This window comes from Benincasa hispida, chromosome 9 (assembly GCF_027475165.1).
Source record: "Benincasa hispida cultivar pf3 chromosome 9, pf3_genome.v1.1, whole genome shotgun sequence".
NCBI lineage: Eukaryota > Viridiplantae > Streptophyta > Magnoliopsida > Cucurbitales > Cucurbitaceae > Benincasa > Benincasa hispida.
The window spans coordinates 17220557-17242140 of record NC_143486.1 but is presented as its reverse complement, the minus strand read 5'-3'; the positions used below and the strand labels follow the sequence as shown (position 1 = coordinate 17242140).

The window sequence follows — 21584 nt, the reverse complement described above, 5'->3', positions numbered from 1 at the left end:
TTGCCTTTTTACTCTTTTTCGACATCTTGAACATAACTACTTTAACATGATCATGTAAAATCATCAAAGTGCGAAAAAAATATCGTCCTCGTTACGCATGTAAATAAATATTACAACAGCATTTCCATGAAAAGTAAAACTTGATTGCTAGTTGGGCTACACCCAACTCCTACAACCCACCACATGTCCCAACTAGATGGTCTATACGTTTCAACATATTTTCTTTTATTTTTACTTTTTCATAGTTGATAGGAGTTCCCTTGCATTTTCATCTCGAGAGAGAGTGATATATATCGTGTGACATGACATAAAAGTTTGATGAAGCATCATTTCAACTACATTCATGATTAATTTATATATATACACATATGATGATCACATATGTTGTTATAAACTATGTGTATAGTTAGGGAAAAGGATCTAACAATACTCATTATCATTGTTTAAGTTGATAGAAGAAGGAAGCCCCTCTTGCAAGCATGAGACAGGGGGAATGGTAAGGGTTTGAAGATCTCCATATGCATTCCAACAAAAAGGGTCCAACACTATATCTCCTTGAGAGGGGAGTAGCTCGATCTCCGACAACGTTAGATTGGTACACGGGACGGAGTCGCTGCAAGCAAAGTGCATAGGCGGGCTCCGAATGTCGTATGTTCCTTTGATGTTTGTGTATTGAATATCTGATACTGAAACAGCTGAGGTTTGGTTGATGCAATCTTTGGTTAAGCAATAGAATTGGTCTATAATGATGGGATTCCTAACATTATCCATGTGAATGTTGCTAAATGTTATTCCTCTTACTGCTCCATATCCACCTTGCCATGTCTTGATCCTAACTCCATTGTCTGAGTCTTTGATCACTGAGTCCCTGACTGTGATGTTCGTAACACATGCTCTCGAGTTGCGAACACCAAGACTTCCGATACTAAACCGAAAGAGAAAGGAAAAAATATTTAAGCATTAATTATTAATGTCTTAACTAGTTGAGCTAATATTCAAACTGACAATGACAATTATGTTTTTAAAACGACTAATTAACATAATACCTGATTCCATGACTTGGTCCACAAGTGATGTTTCTGATATCTAAATCATATGAACCAGACCCAATTGATACACAATCATCCCCTACACATAATGATAAATAGTCAGGATTCAAAATTCATTTCCTTAACAAATTGATTAGGTTAATTTTTATTTTTGGTTCAACCTACTAACCATTGTAAATGACTGAATTATATATCTCGACGCCATTTGTGTTCTCAATGTGGATTCCGTCCGTATTGGGACTAAGACCAGGAGATTTTATGTGAATTGAGTCGATATGAACATTCTTGCAACCGTCAAATCTGAAGTGGAATTGAGGACTATTTGTGATTTTAAGTCCTTGGACAGTCAAATTGGAGCTCATAAAGAACCTTATAGCCTGAAATCATTAGAATGTGATGCCTAAGTAATTTCTTCATGTCTTAGCAGAAAAGTGACATATGATTATTGGGTGTATGAACTTACAATTGGGCTGTCACATGGTCCTGGTAATGTAGTTCCATTTCGTCCCTAAGATTTAGGAACATATCTCGTGTTAGAAGTTATAATAGCAATGAAAATTGGAGGAATTTACGTAAACATGGAAGAAGAGATTGAATACCTTGTGTGGTTTGCAAGGAAGATCCCACCACTTTTGACCTCTCCCATCAATCACCCCTCCTCCTTCTAAAGACATTCCATCAATCCTATAAAAGACCAACCATTGGCGACGACTAGCATTCTTCGGCCAAGCATCGGGGCCATCCGGTGGCATCAACGTACCATCAACTCGTAACATGAGATGACCATGGCAAGGGCCAGTGAAGATTGTCGACTGAATCATAAATGAGTAGCCATAGGGAACGAGCATGATCGCAGAGTCGTCACTCTGGCATGCCGTATCCCAAGCCATCTTGAACGCCTCCGTGTCATCTACAACACCATTGCCAATAGCACCAAAAGCTCTCACATCGAAAATATTTGTCTCATTAATGTAATCTCCGTCGTCTGGCGGTGAATCCGAAGGAGAAGGAGAAGGAGAAAGAGAAGGAGGATGCGAAATATAGCTATGTTTATGATGATGAGAGTGTTTTTGTTTGGTGTGATGATGCCATCTAGCTTGAGAAGAAGAAGAAAGAAGACAAGAAATAAAAGAAAACCAAATTGCAAATGACAACACAAAACTAGACATTTCTTTGATTCCTCTTCTAAAACCCAAGAGGCTATTTTGATATGGAATGAACACAAAACAAGAAAGGTTGAATCTTTGTTTATATAATGAGAGGAAAAAAAAAAAAAAACTAAACTTTAAGTGAAAGTGGAAGGTGAAAGAATCAAAGGCTTTGATATACAAAATTATTACTTTAGGGACTGATTATTTTAGGAGTGGAACCGACCAAATTCATGTAGGCATTGACCTTTAAGAGAGAAAATGGAGAATGTAATTGAGTGTTTGGGAAAAAAAGAAAGAATAAAAGGCTGAAAGTTATAAGTAGAAAATCAATATCCCACTGGGATTGGGGGATAAGCCTCCCATGTTCTTGCCATAACCATGGCACAGTTTGGTCCCAAATCTAGTTTCAATAATCTGACAAATTTTTTATATTTAAAAAAGAGACCCTAAAGTTTCTATTATTTATATATATATATATATTATTATTATTATTCCTTACCTTGTAAGATATGAAAATTTTGTTTATGGTTCTGCCTATTTATGAGGTAATTAGTGTTCAAAAAAGCCAAAATCATTGTCAATTATAAGATGATTATTGTAACATGTTTCACAACTTTTGAGATAAATTTGGAAAAAGATAAAGAAAACTTTAATGATAATATACATTTCTAGTGCTTGCAATGAGTGTGTTTAATTTAATTTAACATGATGTAATTTCTTACCCAAATGAAATGGATCAAATCATCATTTTTTAGGGGAAAAAAATAATCAAATTAACTGATAGGTGATTGAAAGAAATTTAAAAAACACAAACTACAGGGTAGAGAGGAAACTTCATATCATATTGCATGTAAGGTATTAAAAAGAAAACCCTAATTGAACTTTTTTTTTTGGACAAGAACATATAGACCAAAATCCAACCAAACTACTCATTAGGCATCTCATTGACGATGAGAAGAGAAAGCTATCAGAAAAAAGTAAACATCTTTCCAAATCAAAGAACATCCTTAAAAAAACGTCAAAGTCGTGAACGCATGGACCGTTGACCAAAAAACATAGCGTTAAACTCCTACTAATTAACTTAGTCTAGTTCAAGCCACACATTTATATCCCTTTAGAGTGATTAAAGGCCAAAAATATGAGAGGGCATTGGGAAAATGGAGATGGCAATATTATTTTAAGCAACCAAAAGAGAATGAGGAGATGCCTTGAAGTGCTTTTTCAGTTAAAAAATCTGCTATATACTTAAAATGCTGATTGTTTCTGGGTCTTATTGGAGAGTTTTTACAATCAAAAGCTGTTTTTAACTAAACAAGAACACTTTTTTCTATCAGCTTTAGGGTTAAAAAAGTGAGGAATTTAAGGTTATATTAATTGGTGCAAACAGTTTTTTGATACTTGTAAATAGCAGAATGTATGTAATAATAGACAACTACAAGTGGGAGAGTGACTGAAAGGCCTGCTTTTAAAAACAAAAGAATGAAACCCCATAAGAGAACTTTTATAATTGTTTAATGAAAGAATTCATCCAAACAAGAACAACTTTTTTTTTTTTTTAATATCAATTTTGACCTTAAATTTGTTAAGTTGTATTAATTCAAACTCAACACTTTCCATTTTATCAAATTAAACCCTAAAAATAAATAAGCCTCGCAATTTTTATTCTCAATTGGTTAAAAACTACTTTTGGTCCCTAAACTTTCATTGAAGTAATGATTTAGTCTCTAAATTTTGATTTGTAACGATTTAATCTCTAAATTTGATTTGTAACGATTTAGTCCTTGAGTTTTAATATGTAACAATTTAGTTTTTATACTTTCAAATTTGTAACAATGTAGTCTTTATACTTTCAAATTTGTAATAATTTAGTCTTTCACATGGGAAAAGTTATCAAACTTAATTGTCAATTTAGATTATGTAACGATATAATTTATAAACATACTTAACCTTTAATTAATTTAACAATCTTCATATGTAAGATGTTTCATTAAATCTTAACAGTATTTTTTACGATAGGATTAAAATACAATAACTAAATTAGTATTTTTTAAAGTTTAGAGACTAAATCATTACAAATTTGAAAGCAAAGCAACTAAATCGTTACAAACTAAAGTTTCGAGACTAGATTGTTACCTCCACGAGAGACCTTATAATAGAAGGTTATAATTGCAATACTTTTTAAAACATAAACTAAGATTATTGCAACACTTACCTAAGTTTGAGGTATACAAATTAAATTAAACTGAAAATTAAGAGAAAATGTACTTGTATGACAATTTGATAAGTTTAGAGTTGAAATTGATTTTTTTTTTTAATAATAATTTTCAGTTTGTGGAAACATGGTCTGTGAGAGTGGTGGGCAAAACAACATGACAAAGGGCAGTGGAGGTTTGGTGGTGGCTTCGCTGCATATCTCTCCAATCTAAACTTATTCACTCTCTCTCTCTCTCAAAAAGGAAAAAAAAAAAAAAGGAGTCTAAATTATGTTAACACACAATACATCACATGGCTCTAACACTATAACACAAAAAGCTATTTCAACTTTCAAAAAGAGCCTCAAAGTTTTATTCAATTTGTCTCCCTTTTTATGTTAGGTTTGCATTCTCTTGAATGTAATAATTGTATAATATTTTAATTATGGTAATCTATCGAGATTACGTTTGAAAATATAAGTCAAAATATTTATTTCTCTCGAACTCTTTTATACGAAAAACCACTTAGGTTATTATTGTTATTATTATGAATTATCTCACTATTTAAAGTAAGATTTAAACTTATCTTATCATGATTAATTCTTTCACCACATGATGACTTTTATAATATACGACATGTAATCTACTCATAAAGTTATAGAACTTGCAAATTATTCCTCGAACCTTATTATATTAATCTAGGTTTTAATTTTGAATGTGCATTTAATATAATACTTACAAGATGCCCATGTATATATATAGATAGGATTTTGGCAAAAGAATATAAAAAGAATAATAGGAGTGTCTAAAGAAGATTCCCAAAGAATAAAAAGTGGGATATTTTAAAGAATGAAAAGGTGCACTTGGGGAAAAAGTGTGTAATTTGCAAAGAGGAAAGACAAATTTTGGGGTAGGCAATGCCAAATTTGCAATGGTTTTAGTTGTTTTGTTTTGTTGAGCAATATGAACATTATTATTCATCTTTTGCTTCCTATCACCCAATTAAAACCCAAAAATTGCCAATTTTGACTCAAGGATATACCAAATTTTACAAAAAAAAAAAAAAAAACCCTTTATTTGTTTGTATTTTTTTTTCTTTGTATTTTTGTGAAAAAAAATCCCACGCCTTAGGCCACTATACTCATCCATTTTGAAAGTGGTGGGCATATATATTAAAATGGAGCCCTATAACCCTAATATACATTCTCAATCCCACGCCTTGATCTTTTACTTCAACTTGACAATTTTGATTGTGCCAATTTCTCCTATTTTTCCTAACATTTAGTCGGTTTATTAATGTTTAGGTTGATATTTACTAATCCAACTAGTCGATATTGTTGACAAAATGTTGATGTGACAAGTACATGAAATAAACTTTAGTTGAATAGGTGTGATTTGATGGATGATTGAATTATAATGATGGGTATGACACGGTGTTTGAGCTAAGAAGTTGGGGAATGAAGTTGTGTAAATTCTACTCATTGTTTGATCCAATAAGTAAGTGGGTCTTACAACTAAAAAACATCAATTTTATATCTGATTAACTCCTTATATTGTTAGCCTTAGGATTTCATAATTCTCCAGACTTCACGGAATTTTGATCGAGCCCATTTCCCCATTTTTCTAATATTTTATGTTTTGTTAATGTTCTTAACAACAAAATCTAAATGGTAGCATAACATTCCAAATTTTAATGACAAATTAAAAAATTTGAAAAGTTTTTGGATTAAATAGATACTACATTCATAGATTTGGAAACTAAGATTTTACATTATATACATCGTCGATAGTTATTATATTAAATGATATATATACAATCTAATAAATAAGATGATATATGTTATATTTATTATAAGATTTTTGGACATAACTATCCTAAAAGGCCATAATAACACAAATCTATCCAGCTAAACACACCAAACCAAAATCAAACTTAATTTAAGTTAAAATGTTTGACAATGACTATAAGACTCATAGTTAGGAAAATATTAGGATAATTAGTAAGATTAATAGTGAGGGGTATTTTAGTAATTAGACATTAAATTTGTTAGAACTTTTGGGTTATAAATAGTAAGGGAGAGTGAAAATTGAGATCCGAAGAATTTTGACAGTATTTTGTTTGGGGGATACGATTGATTCTAGTCCTTTCCAAAGGCCCGTGATTATCTTATAATATTATAGTATATTTCTATATATTTTCATATGATTCTATATTTAAATGTTATTGAGTATGTCCTTGTTAGGAGTTATCCTAACAATAACCTCTACTAAAATAACCCAAAACTAACATAAAATGCTTTGATATTATTATCCAACACATCTATTGTCTGCATGTTACAGTTTCAACCAACTACATTCAACAGCATCAAACACTTTTCTACTAAACATATCACACTTCCAACGAATTATATTCAATATTTCTGTATGACTCAAAAAGTGTCTCAACGTTAAAAGTCGTTTCGGGTTTGGAAAGGAAGGTTAAAAGGAGTTTAGCAAAGGAGTTGCTTTTGCAAGAGAATATGAATATTGGTGTCTTGATGAACACTAAGAAAAGTTATTTCTATCGGAGAAGGATGGGTAGTATTTGGAAGAGTAAGAGGATGGAACGGAAGAGAGTCTTAACTCGGTTGGTTCCTTAGAGGAATTCTATTTTTTATGGTTTGCGAGGGTGTGGGATCTTTAGGGAGAGAGGAACAACAAAGTGTTTAGAGGTGTAGATGTGAAGTTTGGTCTTTTGTGAGGTTTCATGTTTCTCTTTTGGCTTCGATTTCAAAGATTTTTATAATTATTCCTTGGATAATATTTATTTAAGTTGATAACTATTTCTCTAGGGAGTTTTTGCAGGCTTGTTTTTTGTATGCTCTTGTATTTTTTTTTTCAAATTTTCTCAATGAAAGCAATTTCTTAGAAAAAAAAAAACACGACATAATCCACATTAGAGTTGGCAACGGGAGGTATTTCCCTCATCGCCGATCAAATTGAGGATTCTCCACCCCGATCGGGATGGAGACCCGCAGGAACCGACCCCGTAAGAATTTTTGCCAACTTCAACAACAACCAACACTTTGCAACATCCCTCTCCTACCTCCAATGTTATAAAACTACCATTCTGTATCTAGTTTTTTCAAAAATAAAATAAAAATGGAAACTTGAGTTTTTTTTTTTTTTTTTTTTTTTTTTTTTTTTTTTTGAAAAAAAAGAACCTAGACATGAGTTTCCAGCGATTCCAATCCAACTTTCGACCAAAAAATTCTGAAAGAAAATATTGAAATGAGAATTTGGAATTCTGATCAATAAAATAAAAATGCAAAACAAAGTGAAAATACAACTTTTCAGGGTGGTTTGCAATATTCATTTAAGTTTCAAAGTCATTTTCTCAAATCCATGCCTCTATTTTTAGAAACATTTTAGTGGAAAATATCGATGACATTAAAATTGTGGTGATAATTGTTGGGATTAGTGTTCTAAATCTCTATTGTATTCTCATAGTTTATAAACTTTGTATGAACAAATTGTTATTAATATAATAATTGTTATTTTATGAGCATACACTCAATCCAATAAACTAAGATCATAGATTATTTTATGTAATTTAAACATGTATATAGAGACATACGAGTGGATCGTGTTTAAATGATAACCTAAATGGTCTGTAGTAGATGGATAAGGCTGGGTACCTTATCTTGGTGACACTACGAATACGACCCACTTTGTAGATGTTACAAGTGTTGTAAAGTGCTACAAATGATTTGATCCTGATAATTTATATGGAGACATGTGAACGGAGGTGTCCTATACAAAGAGTTTGTATAAGACCAAACCACGAAATGATTAGTCTCATTATATAACACCGTTAATAATAGAGACTTACATTTCACCAGGATGACCATAGGTGACATGACTCGAATCCTGCGTGAGTTGTGAACTTCTGTCTATGAAAGCGGTCTTTTGATTTGTATGGGTGAGAGTAGCTAGATTGCCAACTCAATATGTCTATCATTTTTGGGATTCGTCTGATTGGGGAGCTGGGAACACACGGTTACACAAGATGAAATTCACTCATTCCTTGATGTTAGGGTAAGTAGATAAATTGCTCTCTTAAGGGCTGATTCCGGAGTTTGAACAGTGTGGCCACACCATCTTTTGCCCAAAAGGAACTTGGTCATAGTTGGATTATGACTTATTATTCATTAAAGGAAGTAATGGTACTTAAGAAGTTAGATATAACTACATGAGCAAAACGGTAATTTTGGTCTAATTGTACTTACGAGCAATTTGTGAAGGGTCATCACAGTGTTGACTGGTTATATCCAATGGACACAGAAATATATCTTTAATGTGAAGAGTGCAGCTGTCGGTCTTTAGTAGAGTGACCGGCAGTTAGTGGATGTTGAGTAATTTGGTTAAAGAGTTTAATTAATTATCCAAAGACCATTGAAGCTTCAATCTACAGGTCCATAAGATCCCATTTGTAGCTCAACAGGGATTATTGAGAATTAATTTTGGATTAATTTAAATTGTTCCAATTAATTAAGAAAATTAATTATATATGATATAATTAATTTCAGTTAATTATATGTCATATATTTAATAAAATGTATTAGATACATTATAATGTTAAGTTTATTTTGAGAAGAATTATATATTTGAATACGATTCAAATACTAACTATATAGATGAGATTCATATAATTGAATTTAGTATAAATGTGTTTTATATTAAATATCATAAGTAATTGAGAGAAATAAAACTGTAGATAATATTGTATTTGATACAATACAAAAACTATAAATTATGTGTTATATTTGATATAACATATAGTTATTATATTATTAATATAAATAATTATTAATTAAATTAACTTAATTTTATTATATATCTCTATCGATCCTCCAAGAATACTATAACATGATATAGATTGAACAAGAATAAAAACCTGTGCAAAGTATCACAAGCACAAAGTTACCATTTCTACCGACATCAAAAAGTGAATGAACAACCTCCCAAGGGATAACAAACTACAAATTGTCACGACAAAAAAAGAAAAAAAAAAAAATGTAGGGAATGTTATAATTAATTGCATATTACAAAAGACTGAAAAACTCCACAACACCTAAACATGCACAAAACATCATTTCGCTAAAAATCTAAACCATCCAAAAGAAAGGATCATTAGCCAAGAAGAGACATATGTAGGGAAAAATTAAGATCCAAGAAGCCAAGACCTCCTTGAACATAACTCTAGATAAGCATGAACTTACAATAGATGAATCTCAACAATCACTGGAATAAAGAAGTCACAACCATCATGAGAAAAAGTTTGGGAAAGTACATGAACAAAAACTCTTCACTCCAATGAAGGAAGCTACCCCATCTTATTCCCATGGGGACCTTGCTCAATTGCTTCAAAACCACTATTTTCGCTTTTTTAAGTCCAAAATTTTAAGCAAAATACATTTCTAAACCAATAGTTCCTAATACTACAAGAATTTTGGGTTTTAATGTCGGTTGGAAAAAGTGAAATCGGATGTATAATGTCGGTTTTTAAAAAAATAGAAAAAAACGGATTTTTAATGTCGATTTTAAACCAATATTAAAGATAGACTACAATGTCGGTTTAAAACAGATATTAAAGGTCCCCATTTATTTTTTTAACTTTAGTTAAAAATATCTCTGGAATATAGATTTGCCATCATTTTTTCCTCCAAAAAATCCTTGAACAATCAAACTAGTTCTTCTTTCATAACAATTTCTCCATCACTTGACCTTTCTATCCACAATTATTTAGAAGAACTTCACGGTCCTCTTTATTCACTTCCAATTCTGAAAACCATTTGGCTAGAAATTTTCCCTTTTCCCTTTTTCACTAAAGTACCTGAACATTTGAATAAATTATCTTTATAAAAAAAAAACTCTAATTTCCATTTACCTTCTACTTCATATATCATCTTATACCTCTTGCAAATTTCAAATCCATTTGGCCAATAATGCTCACAATCAAACTTTCCACCAACTCTACTATCCGTCCTCTCACCCTCAAGAATGTATGCTTTCACCACAAGACCTCAAACTTGACTCCAAATATTTCATGAATGTAACTTCTATTTTCAAATAATAATATGATTAAGACATCCATTCATTATTTTTTGTCATATTTTTATATTAATGTCTCATCACAAGATCACATTTCTCTATTTTCCAAACATATGAAAGATACCTTTTAATCATCATCATAAATATAAAATGCTTCATTAACATCTCCTAGACATGTTCTTCTACCTAAGTTGGAAACTTCTCCTTTACCTTCATCTTATTCCATTGAGGTTCTACCTTTGTACTCCTTGAAGCCCTTCAACATTTCAACTAATTGTCCTTGTTGGTAATTTGTTTCTCCATGCACTACAACAAATATCACATACGATAGTATTAAAAAACATTATTGTAAATTTTTCTTAATGTTTTTGAAATTCTGTGATAGCCCATGTTATTGAAATTCTCCAACTTTCCATAATGTTTTTTTAACCCTATAAAAATGCTATATAAGGTCAATTTTCCACAACATTAAATTAATGCTATGGAGACTTTTCATAGTATTAGCAAAAAATGCTATAGAAGGTCTTTTATAATATATTTAGACATGCTGTCATAACTGATGTTATTGAAAGTTCACGAATTTCTATAACATTTTTTCAATGCTATAAAAAAAGCTATAAATTTTTCGTTTTTGATTGCATAATTTTAATGTTATGAAAACATTTTATAGCATTACAAAAATGCTATGATTTACTTTTAATAACATTTTTTTAGTAGTTGAAAATGTTATGATTCACTTTTAATTACATTTTTATAATTGTAAAAAATGCTATAAAAACACATATCATTTTTAACCTTATCGTGATAATCAATTTAATCAAGTCGTATATCGTTCATGTAACATTTTCTATGAGTAACAAATTATTACGAATGTAATTGTAAAATCAACTTCAATATTCGAACATTTAATGGAATCAAGTGGATTTACATCCAATTAAATTTTTAGAAGTCTAAACATATATATTGCTCTTAACGTGCTACTTCAATCACTAACACTATAAACTACAACAAATATGACTTTTTATAGCATTCATTTATAACATGGGGTCTATTACCGTTGTAAAATAAAAAGAAAGTTGCGCTAAAAAATTAAAAATACTGGTGCTAAACGGAAATAAAAGTTTGACTTGGTTTTCATCTTCTTCCCATATCCTAAAATTTCATTTCCCTCTCTTTTACGAGATTATTTTCAGCCATCCCTCCAAAAATTTCACTTCTTTGTCTCCAACAAAATCTTCCTTTCTTCTACTTTCTTCCCTTTCACCCCATAATCGCATCTGCCAAAACGTTTTGTTGTTCCACAAAATCAAAGAATAAAAAAAAAAAACCTCTCTCTCTCGATGTCTCTTTCCCTCTCTATCGACCACCAGCCACTGCCCAGCCAAACAACCACCATTCGCCTAGGATCTTCACCGGTGAGTTCTTGGTCTTTTTTCTGTCCCTTCTGAGTTCATCTCTCTCTCTCTTTTCAAACCTTTATCCCTCAATTTATCTCTTCATTTCATGCACAGGTTGTCGACCGGTGCATTGCACTTCTAGGTTTCATCAGACGACATTATAATAGCCAGATCTTCTTCCTCCAGCTGATAATTTACCTTGTCTGCCATGGGTATGTTGAAACTTTTGTGTTTCTCCCTTGTCTAGTGTTGACGATCCCCTGATTTCTTTTCTTAGTGCTCTTATGATCCAATTAAATGCTATTCTATATGTTGAAACTTTTTTTTTGGTCTAGTCCATTTTTTTGACATTATTTCATTAGGAAACTTTCTGGGTTTTGGGTTTTGTTTTTGGTCCATGAGCTAAAGGAAATTGTATCCAGTTCCAGTTCCTCACTTATATATATTATATAGAGATGGAAAAAACACTCGAGTACAACAGTCTTGTATATGAAGTTTCATAGAATGTGAGTACATGCCTCTAATTCTAGCTCTCTTTATCTTAAATGGTCCAAATGGGTTGTCTTTGATGTGATTAATGCTTATCTTGATGATATTCACTCATCTTAAAAAGTACAATGCAGCCTATTGGAGATATTATGATTGTAACGAATAGGACGAAGATTGTATAGACTTAACACAACCATTTGTGGAGTCGGGACTTGTAATTACTGACATCAAATAGGAGAAGTCATGTCCATGGGCTTTTCTCATGTCGTTTACCTTTCAAATGTGGGTTGTCACTGTAATATTCTTTATTTTGTTGGAGGAGTTGTTTGGATTCTTGAGCACCAGACTAATGAAGAGTTTTGTGGTCCGTCGAGGCAACAACTAATTACAATGTTTTTGTTAGTATGCTTAAACTCGTTACAAAAGCTTTAATTTGGTTAAGAAAAATATTTGACTTTAGTAAATAGCCTGGTATGAAAAATTTTGCACATACGTTAAGCATAACCTTGTGATTCATCTATGATTGAGTGTAATTACCACAAAGTGCTAAGTATTGTTTTAGTTCCTTAAAGTTTCCTTATATGGTTTATTCTTCTAATGTTTGTTGCAAACACACTAACAAGAATTTGGCAATCTCTCATCAACAGTAACAACAAAGATACTCCTAGATATTGGAAGGCAACACTTGCTACTTTGCCCTTTATTGGTTTGCAATGTTGTGTCCATGGAGGGAAATGTAAACTGCTAGAAAGTTCAACTTTTTTACAATATTCCATAAGCTGCGAAATAATTATAGTTTACTTTGATAGTGACTTCCGATATTTTTGGATTGTTTGATGAAAACTTTATGGTTGACTTTGATAGAATTGATTGATTCAACTAAATCACAATTTTGATTCGAAATGTGTGGCTGAGTTTGGTTCCTTAAAAATGCAAGCTGGAAAAGGATGACAGGTAACATGAGACCGAACATCCATAATAGAATAAGCCCTGGAAGTCACTGAGAAAGTGGTGTTCGATACTCCATGACTCCCATTTCTGGAACTTTTCATAATGGACTTAAGGTTAGGTATCTTTGTTTGCCAAGATTGCTAGCAATTGGTTGATGGTGCCCTAAAACTTTCAATAGGATGTGTGAGATTTACTTTCTAGTGAATTATCATAAGTATAGTTTTTTATTTGTAAAAAGTTATTTGTTTTATAGCAAGTTTAAACTTTTGATTTGTATGCATCTTTTCGTGTTTTATAGTGCTTGTGCTTCTTACTTTTGTTGGGACTTGGTTACCATTGTTAAACAAATTTCTCTGTCAATTAATTGCTTTATTGGTATTGACTTTTCTGTTTCGCTTAATATATTGACCATTCTTGTGACATAGAAATTTTGATGAAATTGCAATTTTCTTTTGTTGGAGTATCCTTTTTCTCATTTGGAGGTCGTTCTGTCACTAGCTCTAAAATTACCACCCCAAAACTATAAATGTCCACTAGAAGAATTTCGGGCTTTAATGTCGGTTGACAATTGACATTAAAGATAGTGTTGTTAAAGCCCTTTAATAATACTGTCTTTAATGTCGGTTGCAACCGCATTAAAGCCCTTTAATGAAATTTGCACCGACATTAAAGATTTTTAATGTCGGTTCACCCAAAATTTGTCCGTCTTTATCAATTATTGTCTGTTTTTTTAAATTCCGTTGCCGAATTCCATTTTTTCGGATAGAAAGTATAACATGACACATCATCATCGAACATTGTGGCTATGACATATTATTTATGTATGGATTGCAAATCTATTACATTTAATCTACAAATTTTGCTATAAAATTATAATTTAAAAGACCGTACAATAATTCAGCCCTTGAAAACACAAATTACAAGTAATACAAACATTATGATTTTACTGTCCCTCTCCACTTGGTAAGTATGGATCCCTTCATAATTCTTCTTGAACAAATCCCCTAGCTTTAGCAGTGTCTGGTTATAGGCATATTTGTCTGACCACTGTTGTTCAAAGGATCACAAACAAAAAAGATTTAAGACAAAATATAAGTTCTTGTTGGCAAGAATGCTCATTGTTAATACAATGAACAAAGAAATCTCAAGGGCAAAGTTCATTTGTAGAAGTATAACATCTTAATTAATATAAAGGAGCATTCATATCTCATAGAGTCATGCCAACTTAATTTAAGTAGACAAGATCATAATATTTTTAAAAATATGAAGATCGTCATTGTCTTAATACATGTTTATAATGAATATTACCCATTAATAAAAGAAGTAAGAGTTTAAGGTTAAATTACAAATTCGATTCCTATAGTTTGGAGAAATTTAGAGTTTAGTCCCTATATTTTTAAAAGTTAAAATTTAGTCCTATGATTTGACAAAACCTCCAACAACGAGTAAGTGATTTTAGAAACATCCAAAATAACATATTCTCCAGTTGGGATCATGGGTTCTGTAGAGTTATATTGACAACTTTCGAATTATAACCAAGTAAGGTTAAAAATATGCTCTGGTAACACAGGTGGATAAGATTTTATTTCAAGCCATTGTCCTGCATGATGAGAACAGGAATTTATGATTTCAATGTGAATGCATTTGTTGAACTCGTGTGCACATGAATTATAGAACATTTACTAACTAGATTTTAAAATTCTTTTTATATTTTAGGTGCTTTAGTGTATGCTTATTCTTTCCTTTTGCTTTGGTACCATTATGAAATTCAACCTTTTTCTTGACATGTTTTTAAGAAGCTGTAGTATTCTTAACTTTAATTGGATGAATTCTTCTAATTGCTTGAAATCATCACGGAATTTTTCTTCTATCATTGAAGTAGACAACCACAGAAGCCTTCTTTACTATCTTCAGGCCTTAGATTGAGTGGTGGAACTCAAATTGAGAGAAAATTGGTATGGATTTTGAGAGATGAAGAAAGAAAAACTAATTTTTCCATTTTCAGATTTCAGTTTTGCATGAGAGTCTAATTTGATAAAAAAAAAAAAAACCTCAATTTATAACTCTAATCCATACAAATTAGATTGAAAGAGATGTAGCCAATCAATTTTCTATTAAAAATTAAATGACATGAGGTGGATTTAATGAAAAATGTGGGATTATCCCACTTTCCATTAAATCTCATTTATTTAATCCATAAAATTGATTTAATTTAAATATAAAATTTATTTTAAAAACTGAATGTTAAATTCAATTTTATTTAAATAAATTTTATAATTTTAAATTTCAAAATTCAAAATTTAGTTAACAAATTTTATAATTTTGAATTTCATTAATTCAAAATTTAATAAATTAATTTGGATAATTAATTTAATTTAATTTAATATCAAATAATAAATTAATATAACGGCTCATTAAATATTTAAATTATATTTAAATATCAACTCTTTAAAATCGCAACGTTCTATCCAACAATTAAACATAAAAAATAATCCAAACCCTAAATCGAGTTTGAATATTTCAAATTTTCTCAACATGCTATTCTAAGGTTTAATCTTTTACGAGCTAGTAGAGGGACTTAATGGACCTTCAGATCATGCGCTCCAACGATTTGAGATTAATTGGCTAACTCTTTAAACTGATTTAATTACTATTCATTAACTATCGAGACATACCACTATAGCTCAGTAGTTGCACTCACTCTCACTATAGATATATTTTCTGTCCACTTGATTTAATCATAATCAGTAAGTCGATCATTCACAGGTCGTTCGTAGTTACAACTAAGTCAAAATTATCGTTTTACTCCTGTAATACATCTTGCTTCTTGAGTTTCCACTGATCCTCTAATGAACAATTGGTTTATGGTCTTACCAATAAACCGATTCCTTCTTAGTCACGAGAGGGTGGGGACCCTTTGTTTAAGACTAGGAGTCAGTGCTTAAGGGAACAACCTATCTGCTGACCTTAAGATGGGTAGGAGTGAATTTCATCTTGTAGGACTATGTTCTCAGCTATCTATCCTCTCTTACCCCTAAAATGGGAGGTTTATTGTGTGGTGATATTGAACTACTCTCACCTATGCAGATTAAAAGATAATCCAGAATAAACAGGAGTTCATAGTTAGTTCAAAATTAAAATCGAGTTACCTTAGGTCATCGAATTGAAATAGTCAGTATTAACAGTAAACGATCGTTATAAAGAAAAAATGACTATTTCGTGGTCTGGTCTTATGCAAACATATTTTGCATAGGATGCCTCCACTCACATGTCTTCATATGGACAACTTTGGGATCACATTATTTGTAACGATCCGAGTTCAGGAGGGGTACATGAATGAACCGGTATCACATCCGAACGAGAGGGATCCTGAGGACATGAAAATATGGTTAAAAAAGGCTTAAAAGAATTGAAAGTTACTACCTATACCAACAAGGTGCACCTTCCTTTTCGGTGGCTCAATCATAAGAACCAAAGTTAAGTGTGCTTAGCTTGAAGCAATCCTATGTTGGGTGATCTCGTGGGAATTTTCCTAGGATGCATATGAGTGAGGACAAAGCATCCTGAAAGGAACTGCGTTAAGAAGGGAGGATGACATAGCCAGGTCGCAAAGGACTTAGGGGAATGCCAGGGCCATTAGGGGCCGAATCCGGATTCAGAATTCTGGTCCGAATCCTGGGCCTGGGGCGTTACATTATTTGTATCGAAATACAGAACGAGCATATCCATAATGTCCCCAAGATAAGATACCTAATCCTATCCATATACTTATAGATTTTTTTTGGCTAAGATCCTCTTTTATGTCTCTATATAAAGTTTAAGCATTCATGTTATGGTCATGAGTTAGTTTATTGAATTTAGAAATGAATGTAATTCCATAACATCTTTATTGAAAGAAATCTCAATAATATCTTTATTATGTATAGAATATATTTAATGTTTACAAATTACGAGTTTTAGGGCATTCCCAACATCTTCAACACATACTCATAATGCATTTTCTCACTAAAATTTTGAGCTTGATAATGCTAGTAGATGAAGGATAACAATTCCTTGTTTCTAATTCTACAGGGCAAGTTGGAAAACCACATATGTAACATATTAATTTCAATTTGAGTTTCGTTTTCCATATCTAGCTTTTTCGATTAATTGCTTGATATTTGCTTGTTTTATGAAAAAGTAAGAATAATTAGCTAGACGCTCTTGTTTCTTTCTAAACAATCGGAACTTAAATTTGTAGTTAACTTACTTAATGTAGGTTATTTGTCATTTGTGGATTTTTTTTATCAAATTTAATCTTTATAATCTCTAGACTTTATCTTTTAGAGGTAAAAAGTTTTGGACTTACAATTTGTTCATTTCAATCTATATGTTATTTTAATCTTTGTCACATTGGTGTTTGGATGTTCTTTTTAGTTTTTTGTGTGTGTATGTATAGAATGTCAATCCTTTGAACCCTTGATATTATAGGTTTCTTAAATCGAAGGGGAAACTTGTGATATCTCTATTTTTTACTTTGTATATGATATCTCTTTAGTTGATTGCAATATTTGTTCCCATATTTATGTACTATATTTTTAGTTTTGCGTCATGTTCAATTGTACTCTATTTTTTAGAAAAATATTGTCCCATTTGATGAATGAGTTTTAGGGTGAATTTGATGGTAAATATGTTTTCCTTTTTGCAACAAGCAAGGATAAGAGGTTTTTCAGCAAGCAAGGATGCATCACTTTAAAAAGTTGAAGACTAAATGACACTTATTTGTCTTAAGAAAACTAGAAAGTGAAGGTTGTCTTTTTTTTTTTTTTTTTTTTTGTTTTTTTTAAATAAATATTTGCCACAATGTAATTTGAATAATGTGGCGACCCTACAAAAAAATATGGTTATTTATGTATGTGGAGTGTTGTATTGATTGAACCATTCCATAATAAGCAATGTTTATACTATTGAATATTTATCTTGATGCAAATGTACTTGAATATAATATTAAAGGTTTAGATGATTACAATTGGTTTTATAGTTACATTTGTAATGATTTGTTATGGGTATAAAGTGTTACATAAATGACATACAACTTGATCAAAGTTGACTATCATGAAGAATAAAAATGTAACATGATTTTTATAGCATTTTTCTTTTACTATGATAAAAATTGCTATCAAAATTCAATAATAACATTTTTCTACTACAATGAAAAGTTTTCATGACATTAGATTACGCAATAAAAAATGAACTTTTTATAGTTTTTTTTATAGCATTGAAAAAACGCTATAGAAAGTGTGACTTTTAATAATATTGGCCATAACAACATCTTAAAAATGCTATAGAAAGTCTTTTATAGTTTTTTTTTCCGCTATAAAAAACGTTGTAAAAGACATTTTATATCGTTTTTTGCCAATGCTATGAAAAGTTTTCATAACATTAAATATATGCTATAAAAATTTGATATTTTATACCCTTTTTTATAGCGTTAAAAAAATGCTATGCAAAGTAGAGGACATATCACATATGATAGCATAAAAAAATGCTATCGTTGACTTTCCATAGCGTTTTGGGAATGTTGGCACCTATGTTATTGAAAGTCCTCTATTTTCCATAAACTTTTTCAGAGTTAACTTTCACAGTTGTCGATTACCAAAGTTTTAACCGTTGGATTGTGTAGAATGGTTAACTAGTTCAGGCATATAGAGTCTTGTTGTGAATGGTTGAATCGTTGTTTGAAGCTCTGGTTTTCGTAGTTGTTGCCTAGAATCTGTAAAACTGCAATGTAGTTTGATTTAGGAGGCAACTTTCACAAAGTTGTCGATTGCCAGAGTTTCAATTGTTGGATCGTGCTAAATTTTTGTCTTCTTATTAGGGACATATATTGTCTCTAATTGAACTGTTGGATCGTCGTTTTGAGCTATGGTTTCGTCCATAGTTGCTATTGAATATAACCTGTAAAACTGTAGTGTAGTTCAATTTTTTAAGGACAATTTCCATAAAGTTGTTGATTGTTGGAGTTTCAACTGTTGGATCATGTTGAATTTTGGTCAATCTATTGGGGACATATAGAGTCTCATTTTAAAAATTTGGACCTTCGTTTTAAGCTCTATTTTTGTTCATAATCGCTGCTGAAAAGAATGGGTTGAGAAGAACTAAGCTAACATGACCTAGGAAGTTCATTGCTTGCGATTGTCATGTTTTATGCTGTGCAAAATACCCTTTAGAGTTACTCGAGAGAGAATCTAAAGAAAGAACCTAATGTCTCGAGAGAGCTAGGTTAGAATCTGGACTCGAAAGAGTAAGATTAGGCTTGCATAAACAAGAGATAGGGACTTAGAAATAAGCTCTATCTGTCAGCTTGCGTCGCATGCATCCTAAGAATGGGAATGATAGTATGTGGTCGCACAATTGTGTGAATGTCATGTTGTCATCAAATAAATAGAGATAGAGGTTTATGTGTAAACCCTATAGACTTAGCATGCGTTCTAGCCTTAGAAGCCATAGCATTCAAGCCGAGAGGTGGTTTACTATTGTATGCATGTTGCATGATCGCAAAGCATGAACGCATTCTAGGGAGTGTTAGCCAAAATTTTCTCAACCCGTTCACCGCATATTCATCGTATTTCTCGTTACCAACTCTTTTCAAACTCCGCCCATTCGTTATTATTTTTATCAACGCAAACAACAAACCCAACGATTTATTTATTTAACTGGTTACCGCAAGTCTTCATAAAAATCACCAACGCAACTATTTTCACAAGTCCCTGTGTTCGACCCTGGACTTACCAGGAAACTCAGGGGGATTTACACTTGAATTCCGCTAGGGAAACTTGAGTGCACAACGCAATCCATCAATGCATATCATCCATATTTTCATTCATAAAATAACGCATCAAGTTTTTAGCGCCGTTGCCGGGGACTTCGGCAAAATAGTTGTTAACGGTAATTTTTGTGTTTTCTTTGCAGAACTCTTAATCTCTGGCGAACTACGACCCGAAGATCGAGAGAACATTTTGAAGGAGACTATGAGACCGCTAATAACAACCACAATCCGATAAAGAAGAGATGACAGAGAAGCCTGGAGGTGGAGCACCAAATGATAATAATGTCATCGTGAATTCAATTCTGTTGGCAAACGATTGCAATAGGCCCATTAGGGACTATGCATCGCCAAACCTCTATGATTTCTCTCCGGGAATCATGAGGCCTGTCCTCAACGGAAGTAGATTCAAGATGAAACCGGTGATGCTACAGATGATCCAGACTACAGGTCAATTCGGAGGAAGACGTGGCGAGGATCCGCACGCCCACCTCTGAAGTTTTATTGAAATCTACAATAATTTTGTGTTCCCAAACATCTTTGCTGAAGAAGTTTGACTAACGTTGTTCCCATTTTCTCTCTGTGATCAGGCTAGGAAATGGGCTTATTTGCTCGAACCAGGAGAGATTACTTCTTGGGAGTAAGTAGTGGAGAAATTCATGAAAAAGTATTTTTCACTTACCGAGAATGCTAGATGAAGAATGCTTATTACTAATTTTGAACAAGATATGGACGAATCGCTCAACGATGCTTAGGCGAGGTTTAAAAGATTGGTCTGAGATTTTTCGCATAATGGGCTACCAGACTGCCTTCAAATGAAAATTTTCTATCACGATTTGAATCCTGCTTCGCAAACTGCTGCCAATACGGCAGTCGTTGGTGGTCTGCTTGACAAAAATTACGATGAGGCGAAGAATATTCTGGACCGCATCTCCAAGAACCATGAAGACTAGAGGGAGAGTGACCAGATATTGAGACTCAAAGATTCCGACGCAAATAACGGTGCCATTGTTTCATTACAAAACCAAAAAAGTGCAATGATGAATTTGATTCAAAGAATGACGATCAGCAACCCAACACCACAAGGTGGGCAAATTAACGCAATAAGTCAAAACACCGCAAGGTGTGCGACTTGTGGTGATGGGCATGCGATGGAAGATTGCCCGCAAAATCCATAGTCTGTATATTTTGTAAAGAATAATCCCTTTTCAAACACTTACAACCTCGGGTGGAGAAACCATCCCAATTTTGCTTGGAAGAATTAACAACAAAATTTTCAATCTGTGGTGCAAAAAGAAGGGCCACCAAGATTCTTTCAATGCAACAACGGTCAACAGAGCAACCAAGCAAGTAGCTCACAACAACCAACGCGATCTTCTTCTCTAGAGAGCTTATTGAAGCAATATATAGAGAAAAACGAGACAGTGCTTCAAATTCAGGCTACGTCCATTCGCAAC

General features: G+C 32.2%; 1 protein-coding gene and 1 long non-coding RNA gene across 3 annotated transcripts; one reads left to right on the top strand and one right to left on the bottom strand.

The window, feature by feature from the left end:
- Window positions 1–314: 314 nt before the first annotated feature.
- Window positions 315–2335, bottom strand: LOC120086464 (polygalacturonase At1g48100-like). Its single transcript, XM_039043136.2, has 5 exons — window positions 1649–2335; window positions 1513–1557; window positions 1219–1426; window positions 1047–1128; window positions 315–925 (listed from the first exon to the last, which is right to left on the bottom strand). Exons 1-5 carry the CDS (start codon window positions 2216–2218, stop codon window positions 421–423), a joined length of 1410 nt encoding a protein of 469 aa, XP_038899064.1. The 5' UTR covers window positions 2219–2335; the 3' UTR covers window positions 315–420.
- A 9297-nt stretch (window positions 2336–11632) lies between these two features.
- LOC120085513 (uncharacterized) lies at window positions 11633–13602 on the top strand. Of its 2 annotated transcripts, XR_016532379.1 has the most exons (3): window positions 11761–11900; window positions 11997–12094; window positions 13019–13602. It is a non-coding gene; the product is annotated as an uncharacterized LOC120085513 (long non-coding RNA). The 2 variants fall into 2 exon arrangements; XR_005483979.2 differs by lacking the exon at window positions 13019–13602 and having other exon boundaries at window positions 11633–11900; window positions 11997–12406.
- The last annotated feature ends 7982 nt before the right edge of the window (window positions 13603–21584 follow it).

Coding starts and splice junctions, on each gene's coding strand:
- LOC120086464 (XM_039043136.2), bottom strand. CDS start 2,218: ATGTCTAGTTTTGTGTTGTCATTTGCAATTTGGTTTTCTTTTATTTCT. Junction 1,558..1,648: donor TTCCTTGCAAACCACACAAG/GTATTCAATCTC, acceptor CCTAAATCTTAG/GGACGAAATGGAACTACATT. Junction 1,427..1,512: donor GACCATGTGACAGCCCAATT/GTAAGTTCATAC, acceptor TAATGATTTCAG/GCTATAAGGTTCTTTATGAG.